General features: G+C 36.8%; 1 protein-coding gene across 11 annotated transcripts in view; it reads right to left on the bottom strand.

Annotated features, from left to right (window-relative positions):
• Nucleotides 1–9,097: 9,097 nt before the first annotated feature.
• Nucleotides 9,098–12,174, bottom strand: part of LOC131579530 (sodium channel protein type 2 subunit alpha-like) — a 51,942-nt gene continuing 48,865 nt past the window's right edge. For all 11 annotated transcript variants that reach the window (XM_058839627.1, XM_058839622.1, XM_058839624.1 and 8 more), the window contains 2 exons: nucleotides 11,093–11,363; nucleotides 9,098–10,290 (listed from right to left, as the gene is read on the bottom strand). In XM_058839627.1, the coding sequence (XP_058695610.1) occupies nucleotides 9,098–10,290; nucleotides 11,093–11,363 (1,464 nt within the window). The remainder of the gene's footprint in view (nucleotides 10,291–11,092; nucleotides 11,364–12,174) is intronic.

The following is a 12,174-nucleotide window of genomic DNA, read 5'->3' on the forward strand; positions in this document are numbered from 1 at the left end:
CTACCTTTTTAATGGGGAATTAATTAGAGTGATTTGACTAAATGGAAGAAAGGACTCCAGCTCCTACTTCCTTGAAGAATTTAAGTCCCCATGTTAAATGAGAGCTACTATCTGGATCTTAGTTTCCCAAGGGAAGCAGCTCTGTGTATGTTTTCTGTGCTGTGGAGCAGTGTAGGAGCAGTGGTGAGCTGCAGAGAACAATTGGTCTCCTTTGTACTCCATCTTCAGATGAAGCATTTCCTTCACTCTGCTGTTTGTTCCCTGTTTTGGGAACAGAAAAAAGCATTGACCTAGAAAATATAGGAATATCATTTTATTGTAAAATATTTACAATTTCCAGCTTCAGCTAGACAAATTCTGCAGAATGTGTATTGGGAATAGCCAAGCCAGCAAAAAGCATTGTCGGTTACATATTTTAATCTGAAGCAAAACAAAGGGCTTTTATATTCTTGTGTATATGAACAGTCTGAAAAATAGAAATAGAATTGTTAGAACAAAAAATACAGGCTCACAAAATCACTTTAAGAATTTACTACCCAGCCATCAAATTGCCTGTTTCATTGACAGTATAAATCACCTAACTAAAAAACATTGCATGCTATGGACAAGTATTCTGGGCTTAACTAAACAATGGGGGGCTTTGTATTTTAGTTGCCTGCTAAATTTTATGACTTGTTTTTCATGACAATCATGAAGACATACAAGGTGTCAGTGTCAGAGTCGTGGTGAGCTCAGATCACAGTATGAAGATAGTCTAATCATGCTGGATCTAGGAACTGAGAGTTCCCCTGTAGGCCCACCCAATGGAGGGCAAGTACCCCTTCCAGCTATTTGCACTCTATAGATTTCCATGTATATGGGCAGCAAGCAGGGTGTTGCTTCGTGTCCCCATGTGGAACTCTTGAAATTCTGCTGTGTGAGGAGCTCAGAAGGCATGGCAGAGGATGCAGATAGTTTAAATACTACTGCTGCCTATTGCACAACCTGGATGTACCAGGTAATTTATTCTTATTCTTTGGTAAAAAAAGAAAAAAAAAAAAAAAAGAAGCTAAATGGAGAAGTTATAGATTTTAAGACTAAAACATATAATTGAAAATACACATGTAAATGAGATTCTAGGTTGAAATGCTGCATTATGAAGTGAAGATTACAGTAAAATAAAAACTATTGCTTGTCCTAATTTCTAAACAAACTCTGCAACACATGAATTAAGGATGTGCCTGGTGCAGATGGGAGATGTTAGTAACATCCTTTCTACACAGCACACATTCATGGAAGTAGCATATGCTCTGCCACTTTTGTTCCATCACTTTCAGAGTTTGAAAAGAATGTGCTGTTCCCTGGACTTGCAGTAGCAAAATCCCATCCAAAGAATAAATGATAGCTATGGTACGTGTCCTACATGTTAGGATTTGACTGTATCAATTAAAACTACTATTCCCTTACCCTCTGTATATTTTTTTGTGTATGCATTTCCTTTAATGTTTCTTAGTTGAGTGAGAGAAAATTTATACAATTTTCACATTGCATGCTTTCACATGCTTTTCAGATCTTTCTCTGCATATTTGCATGAAGAGGTAAGATAAGGCTTTTGATATTCCGCAGAGATAAAATCTGTTATTTTTTTCTGGGTCAATCAATTTCCCTCCTTAGATCAGAGCTGGGATCTCTGAAGTGTATACCAGGACTGAGCTTCCTGCAGTCATAAAATTAGACCCATCACTGTCATACCCTGTAACAGCAACAAGAGGAAAAATTGAAGAAGTGTAAATTTTTGTGGCTGTTCAATTCAGTCAGTCAGACCCAAATCTCTGGGAAAGAAATTTTTAATAAAATTTACAGTGTTTGTGTGACATAATTAAAAAACCCATGCATGTTATCTTTGAATATAGCTGCTGTTATATGATCTGTTGTTAAACTGCTTCTTTTGGTTTGCTGGATGTGATATCACTGCAGTAGGCTGAGGGAAAAACATGGCATGACCCACTTCGATTTAGGATGACCGATTTCACTCATTAAGACTGTACTTTGCTTGTATTTCACTGTAAGCATGTACCTGGGGCTATGCCTTCTGAAAGCAAGCTAAAGATTTCTCTATCAGGAAAATGGTGAGGCAGTGTTTGTGATCCATTTACAGGCTACTAGGGTTTTAGAATAAAGAGTAAATACCCCTGTGATACTGAAATTCCTGTTATAGAAAAAAACAGTAATGCTGTGTAAGGTCTGGTAAATGCTTTTTTATTTTTTATGTGTGTTTCCTATAAAAACAATGAATACTTTTAGGTGTGATAGTGTTTTCCCTGTTACCCCTTAATGTAGGATATGAGACAAAAAACATTAAGTGGCTTTTATTATACAGGAAATGTACTTGAAGTGTGGAATGCTTGGGAACCAATGCCTGCTTTACTGTTATAAATTGTTCATGATATGTCTTTTCATATATGCATCAAACATAGCACTTGCTGCAGAGATGCATGTGATTTGTCTTCTCTCCTGAGAGATGGTAATTGGCTTCAATTTACTTAGGATACTGCAGTACAATTTTTTTTCTCTTAGCTTAGCAAAGCCTCATGTTGCAGTATGTTTTCTTCTATGAGGGTGAGGTATTTAATTTGTAAAGTGGTGCAGAGTATGTGTTACACTACAAAGATGAAGCACATCCCTGCTCTGTGGTGTTTAGTGGAAACATATCACAGCACTTTGCCATCCTCCTTTACCTTTCCTTGTCTTATTATTAAATTTTATATGAATTAATCATGATCTTTTAGAAAACATCCCTTGTAACAAGCTCAGTAATTTGGACACATGACTAATGAACTCTGCTTTCTCTACTCTTTGTCTACTTACAATTAAGAATTTCTGTGGTTTTGAGCTTCACTCTCATGGTATTATTTGTCTTTTCCAAGGCTTATCTTTTTTCTAGCCAAGCATTCTCCAAAATGGCAAAAAATAAGAAAAAATACAAACTTAAGTGTGAGATTTTTGTTGTTAGTCCAGTAATCTTTCCTGCTCAGATTTCTTTGTATTTTTTTCCATTTTATCTATCTAGAACTAAAGAGATGAGCATAAAAATCACAACAAATGGCTCTTCAACAGAGTTAAGCTTGGAAATGTAAATATCTTCACACAATTGTGACATTTAATGTAGCAATAATAGTAATGTATCATGTCATATACTAATGATGAACCCCCTGGGCAAGGACTTTCCTGATTTTTTAATTCAGATTAACCTTCCAAAAGATTTAATTTTTTTTTTCAATGAAATACAGTATGCAATTTATAATGGACTAAGAAGTGCTGACTACTCACCACTTCCTTTAATGTGTTAATGAATTTCACAGTAAATACATTTGACTACTCAGGATCCTAACTTCCCATTATGTCAGTCCTGCTTGTCTTTATTGTGGCCAGTTGGCTTCTTGGAGGAAACAGTTGGGGTTTTTTTCCACCACACACTGGACTTTCCTCCTTTGTTAAAATTACTTCAGTGCTGAATTAGCTCCAGTTAATTCTGCAAGCTTGTTACTCTTTTATGACTGTGCACATGGTAGTACTGCTGCATTAGCTCATGTGAGGCACTGGGACTTCTGGGAACACTTGCTTGGGAACAGCATTAAGCTGTGCTGACCTATGAATTAATTTGTAATGTACTGAGCAGGAATATGTCTCCTTTCTGGGCATCCATGTGGAAATTTTTTCATCTGAAAACTCATTAAGGAAAAGTACCAAGTAATGAACTTATACTATGAGAGTGAGTTAGCTCTACTGTCAGCATTACTAATGCTCTCTTTTAGGCAATACATGTCAGATAAGAAGTTTAATACAGAGGGGAAGGTATTTTGTCTGTGGTTTGACATGTTGAAAATTCACCTGGATGTGGATCAATATAGTCATACAGCGAGGATTTTAGGAACCAATAAAATAAGGAACCATCTTTTGCTGACTGGAAACAATGGAGGACTTACAGTGGGGAAGGACTACCAGCACAATATGGTAGTAATATAGAATTGTGCTTGACTGAAGTAGCCATCACTGCTGACTTGCCTAGTAGCGTGTGGAGTGTTCTTCCAAGTGCCATTTCCATTCAAATGCATTGGAAGGATGCGAGTGGAGTAATGTGAGGTTTAAATTATACAAATTCAAATGATTTCTGTGAGAAAAGGAATAGGTAGGAGGGAAGAAGTTGTTCACAGAAGCAGCAAAGGGTAATTAGGAGGACATATGTGCCCTCAAAGTGATCCTATTTACAGACTAGGTTGAACCAAGACTTTCAGCCATTTCTGCTAGTTCACCCCAAAATTGTGTGGTTTTGCACATACAGTGCTTGGTAGTGAAGATGGATGCAATAACCTCACTTTTTCAGAGTACTGTAAAAGACTCCAGGTTCCTGAAAATGAATGATGAGCCTTCATTCCTCATCAGAACATGTGCTGTCCTGTTCACAGAGCAAAAGTTCTGCAAATTTTAGGTGTTGGTTTGAACAGGTAATATGAAAAGACAAGAGTAAAATGAAATTGTTAGACTGAAGTCAGGAACCGAAGAAGCAGAAGAGCTCCAAAAGTCTCTGGAAGAAATTGAATCATTTATAAGGTTAGATGAGTTAGTCACAGGAGCAGTGGAATAAATAATGTATGTAACTTTGACTTCAAGGATGTACATATTGACATTAACACAAGCTAGAGGATTCTCTCATTTAGGCCTGCAGGCCAGGTGCTTTTAAGTATGCCCAGACAGCTAGGGAAGGCCATTTCTTGAGCTTTAACCCTGCATTTCAAGAGGGCCAGAGACCATCTTCAGGATCTAAGGGTATGAGCAGGCTAAACAATTTTGAATGTTCTTAGTTAGGCATTTTTCTGATGTAGGGAAAGCCATTCATATAAGCACACAGGTGGATAAGCACACCATGTGATGAGCGAGTAACTGGCTCACGTTGGGTGCAAAGTGTTGTAATGAATGGGATGACAGAAGGCTGGTGATCTGTCACTAGTGGGGTTCCACAGGGCTCCATCTTAGGCCCTGTTCTCTTCAACATCTTTGTAAAGGACTTGGATACAGGACTGGAAGAGATATTAAGCAAGTTCACAGATGATACAAATCTTGGAGGGCCTCTTGACTCCCTTGAAGGCAGGAAGGCCCTGAAGAGAAATCTCAACAAATTAGAGGCCTGGGCAATCACCAACCACATAAAGTTCAGCAAGGGAAAGTGCCGGATTCTGCACCCGGGATTGGGCAAACCTGGGTGAACGGATAAACTGGGGAATGAGGTGCTGGAGAGCAGTGCCACAGAGGGGGACCTGGGGGTCCTGGTCACTGGCAAGTCACCAGTGCCCTGGTAGCCAAGAGACAGACATGTCCTGGAAGCATCAGGCACAGCATTGTCAGCCGAGCAAGGCAGAGATTGCCCTGCTCTGCTCTGCTGCAGTGGGGCAGCCTCACCTTGAATATTAGTGCAGCTTGGTCACTGCAATATAAGACCAATCTGAAGCTATTGGAAAGTGTTCAAAGCAGGGAAATGAAGATGGTGAAGGACCTTGAGTAGAAGGCGTATGGGGCCTGGCTGAGGGCACTTGGTTAAACCTGGAGGAGACTGAAGGGAGACCACACTGCAGTTAGAACTCCTTTGTGAGGGGAAGAGGAGGGGCAGCACTGATCTCTTCTCTGCGGTGAACAGTTACAGACCCAAGGGAATGGCCTGAAGTTGTGTCAGGGGAGGTTTAGGTTAGATATTAGAAAAAGATTCTTCACTCAGAGGGTGGTTGGGCACTGGAATAAGCTCACCAGGGAAGTGGTCACAGCACCAAACCTGATAGAGATCAAGAAGATTTGAACAATGCTCTTGGGCAGGAATTGGACATAATGATCCTTGTGGGTCCCTTTCAAATCAGCATTTTCTGTTAACCAGTGAAATATGTCTCCTTATTGCATGGTAGTCCAACTCAGAGACAGCTGCAGTGACTGCTGATGCTCAGTGTATTAGAGATTTTGATAGGCTGTAGTGTTAAAATGTTCCATCAGTTATCTCATGGTTATATGAACAATTTAATATTTAGCAAAAACATGGTTAATATGGCATAATATCCACAGAATAAGGAACACTGAAAACATGCCAGAGGGAAAACTCCAGGAATATTCTACTTACTGTTAATTTTGAAATATAATAATATATTTTAAAGTCAATAATTAATATAATATAATATAATATAATATAATATAATATAATATAATATAATATAATATAATATAATATAATATAATATAATATAATATAATATAATATAATATAATATAATATAATATAATATAATATAATATAATATAATATAATATAATATAATATAATATAATATAATATAATATAATATAATATAATATAAATAATGTTGTGTTTCAATGTCCTAAGTCTTTCTGTCCTTGAACAGCTTAATGACATCCATATTAACTCAAACTGTGTTACATTGAGATACATTGGTTATAAGCACTACTTGTCACAGCTGAGTGACAGTGTTATCCCTTACTTGTGAGATCAGATAAGATGGTATTTATTAATTTTGAGAATTACTGGAATAAAAAGAATCATTATGCAACTAAAACCAACTTTTATCTGTTCGCGATGAGCAAATTTTCATTGGAAAGCAGACTTTCATTGGAAAGTCTGTTTGCATATTTAAGACTCATAAAACATGGGCAGCTTTGATAGCAGTACTGAGCAGTGCCTTTATGGCTGAGAAGGACTTTTGAGTGTTGAGAGGACATTTTGGGGGTAGAATTGTGTGGGTGTCTTGTTTTATTCCCAGACAATATGCTGATAACAAAGAAGTAGAAACAAATGGAGTTTGAGCAAAGTTCTCAGATTTTTTAAAATTATTTTACATAGAAGTTAAAATGTGAAGAATAAGGTGTTTAGCTCTGGGGAAAAAGAAAGCAATTCTTATTTGCACCAAAGTCAGTTTTCATCTTGCTTTAACCAACAGAAGGTCAGAGACAAAGCAAAATAAACACAATTTTAAAAAAAGAAATCTTTATTTTTTGGCTCATATGTAGTATTGTTTGCGTTGTTTATGATAATAACAATTTCCTGCATGCATTTCACCAACACGTTACAAGTCAAAAGCATTTGTAAAAGAAAGATTCTACATTTAATGTTAGCTTGTGTATGAAACACAAAATGTCCTGATGTCCTCAATTATACAAATGTGCCATTTTCTCTTGGGAAATATTTTATTTGTACAAGCCTAGTGCACTGTGATTCAAAAAAGAATAAGAGTAGACTATGTAAACAGACACTGAAAGATAGCAAGGATTTGATCAACTATGAGACTATCTTGGAACTTCTGATGCAAATATTGCTAGAAATTCACACATTCTCCTAATGCTTTCCTTGCTATGTCCTGTAACTATTTGGAAACAAGCTGGGTTCCAGATTTACACAATTTACTTCACACTGGAATATATGCAAATATATTATTAAAACAAGATAGTCTACAAATACTCACTTTTTTTTCTCATAGTGTGATGATGCCAGTTTGGTTTCTAACTGTGGTCAGAAAATAAGCCAAGTGAATGAGGAAAGAAATATAAGAAATAGTGATCTAAACTTGAAGACACTTTTCTTATATACAGAACTGTTGCCAAATGGTATTTCTTTACATTATTTATATATGCTAACCACATTGTCAACAGGTTTAACAGTTTGCAATATGGCCTGTACAGTCTGATTCTACACCATATAGCAGCCACTTCAAATTTAAAATGCAAAACTAAAAAAGCTCATAAATAGCTGCAAACTATTGCTTAATGACTTGAAATAATGAGGTCTGGTTGGACAACTTGATTCACTTCATCACTGACACATGGCAGCCTATAGTGGAGACTGTGGACAGTGGAAGGAGCAAGGTACAGCAGCAAAAGCATTGACATGCATCAGTGATACTCTCCTAACTATGACACAGAATACAAAATGTCCTGTTGAGCTCTTGAAAATTAACCATACTGTGGTACATATTTGATGCAATTCAATGCAGGAAAGCCATTTAATTGTATGATCAAATATGCACAACAGTATATTGTTAATATTTACATGGAAAAGGGTATTTTATGGATTCTCTGGATGTTGGAGATAATGAGATAAGACAGTAACCAAAGAATAGCCCAGGAAAAAAAAACCAAAATGAGCTGTTAAAAACAAAACAAAACAAAACAACTCCCAGATGTATTTTGGTGAAGCTATTTTTCCAGTGCAGAAACTGCACAATATTTTTTGAGCTGTAAATATTTTAACATAAACAAGAACTTGTTCATGTTTAATCATTCACATAAAAATAAGTCATTGCAGATTCCTGTAAATTAGAGGAGACTCTCCAGGCACATTAATCTGGATGCACATAATCTGGATGCAGCCATACAAGTAGTTAGAATACTTCGCATTTAAGAGCAACCCTGAAACACGGAAGTTCTTAAAATCTTCAGCTTTGTGCAACGTCATATTTTTAATTATGCATGATTGACAAGTGCAGCATGTCTATGCAAATCACTCCTATCTGTACATTATAGAGAATCTGAGAGTAGAACTCCTGGTCCTCATACCTCTTTCCCCAACATAAAACCTGTTACAAAAATAGTCACATATAATAGTAAACAACCTGTGAATTAAAAAATGATAAATACACTAATACAGTTTTTGTAAAAATATGACAAATGTGGCAGTTGCATTACAAACAGTGAAGAGAATTACTGTTCTACATGTTGTGGAAGTAAAGTCTCCTTTCGCACTCATTTCATGCTCCATCTTCTCCATGGAGCCACCTTTTCCTTATTCTTAGCAGTGTCAGCTGTAGTGAAAACAGTAACCTCTTGTCAAGTTTTTTACCCTGATTAACAGAGTCACAGTCTGATGATGGAGGTTCACTGTTTTGTTATAGGCACTGACCTTAAGTATATATATAATGTATATATATGCACACACACGCGCGCGCACACACACACACATATATATGTGTAAAAACTGTCAGTTTGGCATAAATCTCCTGTAGGAGTCCAGTTGATGATTCATTCTCAAAGACTGTAAACAAGTTGTCACATTAACAAAATTTTTAGACCATTATTTTTTATTTTCCCTGATGTCTTTACCTTTGTAGTTCTTTTCTGCTTTATCTTTTTCATATTTTTCTTTGTCTGGCTTTGTTACACTGTCATAAGAGGGCGGGGAAGTTGTAGAGGAACTCTCATCTGTTTTTTCTGGAGTGGAGTTCCCTTTTAGTTTATCAATAATTATCTCTTTTATAATGTGTCCATCTCCTTCTTTGTTTTTATTTCTATTATATATACTAGACACCTGTTTAACTTTTACCCTTAAAAGGTGACGTCTGTAAGCACGCTGAATGATGACAGCAGACACCTCCTCCTGCTTTCGTTTCAGTGTGGTTGTAATTGGTTCATAGGAGACTTTAGAAGGATTGGCTGCCATAAACCGATCTTCCATCTGTATTCTGAGGGCATCCATCTCCCCACTTTCCCCCAGCACACGCTTTGTGAAAGCAAACAAGATGTCAAGGCAGTGAATTCGGTCACCGCTCACCATGGGCAGATCCATTGCAATAAGCTGGACTTTGTTTGGTTTTGCTATGAGAAGAGGTGGATCTAATGAAGCCGCAAAATCGGATAATTTACTATATTCTATGAATTGTGTTGCGTCGGGATCAAACTTCTCCCAGACTTCATAAAACATCTCAAAGTCATCCTCACTCAAGGGTTCAGCACTTTCTTCAGTAGCAACACTGAAGTTCTCCAAAATCACAGCAATGTACATGTTCACCACTACCAGGAAGGAGATGATAATGTAGCTGACAAAGAAGAAAATCCCAACAGAAGGGTTGCCACAGTCACCTTTCACAGAGCTCCCTGGATGATCTTTATGGGGGTCACAGTCTGGCTCCCCACTGTTAAGGATTGGGGCAAGCAAACCATCCCAGCCCGCGGATGTGGTGATCTGAAACAGGCAGATCATGCTGTTGCCAAACGTTTCAAAATTGAACATGTCATCAATCCCAACTTCCCTCTTGACATAGGCAAAGTTGGACATGCCAAATATGGCGTAGATGAACATGACCAGGAAAAGCAGCAGCCCAATGTTGAACAGAGCAGGAAGAGACATCATCAAAGCAAAAAGCAGAGTGCGGATTCCCTTAGCGCCTTTAATGAGGCGCAGGATTCGACCGATTCTGGCAAGCCGGATGACTCTGAACAAAGTGGGTGACACAAAGTACTTCTCAATCATCTCAGCTAAGAACATGCCTAGGAAAAAAGGTGAATAATTAAAATAAAAAATTTAATTATTTAATTAATTAATTATAGAAAGATTTATTATTGCTTTCTCCAAAATAATCAGTACAGGGATTCTATGTTATAGCAAAAAATTATCCAAGTTATTATATTTTTACTGAAAGCATCTTTCCTTATGTTGAAATGCTATCCTAGAGGAGGTAAATAAGTAAAATAAAGACTGCTTGTGGGAAGTAGGTCCTGTCTAAGCTTTCAGTAGTTCTTAAAATGATTGGGAAAGGGATGTTTATATCTAAGATACAGTTAATTATTGAAACTGAGCCTATAACCACTGTCTTTAATGAATTACGATATTGGCTTAATTTCTGCAAGTCAGAGATTTCTTTAACAGATATACGTTTTATCAGCACAGTCTTTCTCAGATGTGTCACTCATTTGTACCTTGGACAGTCAAATCTTAGCAAAAGTAAAAAGATCTCACCCATTTCACATAATTTTCAGCTTTAGGACTGAAAGTGAATCTGTGATTAGTTTGCACATACCACTAAACATTCCTCTTTATATTTGTACACATTAATCTAATGGGCCAAACGGTTTCATTATGTCTTTTGATGTGGAAAATGACAGTGAATCTAATGGGAGAGATAAAAATCTTACATGCAACATTGCATATATTATATGCTAGATAGTATGATCTGAATCAACATGTAAATCATCTCGGAAAAAGGAAATTCTACAATCAGTATCAACATACTTGAAACAAATGTTTCCTATTTCTTTCACTAGTTCTTTCTCGAAAGAGAATTGCTCTTACCTACTATGGAGAGAATCACAACCACAAAATCAAAAATATTCCAGCCTACAGTGAAGTAGTAATGGCGAAGTGAAATCAATTTCAGGACAAATTCTCCAGTGAAAAGGACGATGAACACCAGGTTAATTCGGGATAAAATTGTTTCCATTTCTTTACTCTGATCATCTGTTTCTACCATCATTGTGACCATGTTAAGGCAGATAAGTATCATGATGCTGATGTCAAATACTTGTTTGGTTACAAAATCAAAGATCATGCCTTGGAATTTGTTCTGCAAACACAAAGACGGAATACAGTTTATACAGTGAAAATAATTGCCTTTTAAAATGCCAAATGAGAAAACAACTCCCTTCAGGATTTAGGAGTGTAGAGCAAGACTCATTCACAATACAGGCATTAATACAAGCCCAACACAAGCTGGTTTATATCTCATCCTGTTAGAGTGAATCAAGAAGTTCACCACTGTTGGCTGAAGAGACAAGAAGGGAAATAGTGCAATAATAAGAGTAATAACAATGACAATTAATATTATTGGGGTAAAATAGGTGGTGTAAATTGATAGCCAACAAGAGTACCAGCTGAATAGAAACTATCTTATCTTTATTCTCAGACTGTTTTTGAATGCTGTCATTCTTCCTTAAACTTAATTGTGCTTGGTGACATCATTGGGTTGCTGAAGATACATGTCTCAAATACACCATGACCGTAATATGCTAGTTTTTCTTTAGTGCTTAGCTCAATGTTTTTTGCCATATGTCTCTCCTTAGAAAGTCTATTTTTAACCACCTGGTGCATAAGGTGCAACAAGTATTTTATTTTTTCAAACAGTGTAGGAGTTCAGTAAATAACAAGAGTAGTGTCTTATCTTAGAGACAAATTTATACTAGTCTGTGCTCTACTCCCTAGGACATTATTTTATTCTGCAAAATTTTCTGCATCTGTCCTTCCCATTTGGTTACCAGTGCCCTTTTCTGTTTTCAGCAGCAAGGGCCAGTGCATCCCCATTTCCTACAAATTCTCTTTGAGGAGAAAAAACAGAAAATGAAGTTTATCCCTGGCAACAAGAACCAATAAATGATCCA

This window comes from Poecile atricapillus, chromosome 5 (assembly GCF_030490865.1).
Source record: "Poecile atricapillus isolate bPoeAtr1 chromosome 5, bPoeAtr1.hap1, whole genome shotgun sequence".
Taxonomy (NCBI): domain Eukaryota; kingdom Metazoa; phylum Chordata; class Aves; order Passeriformes; family Paridae; genus Poecile; species Poecile atricapillus.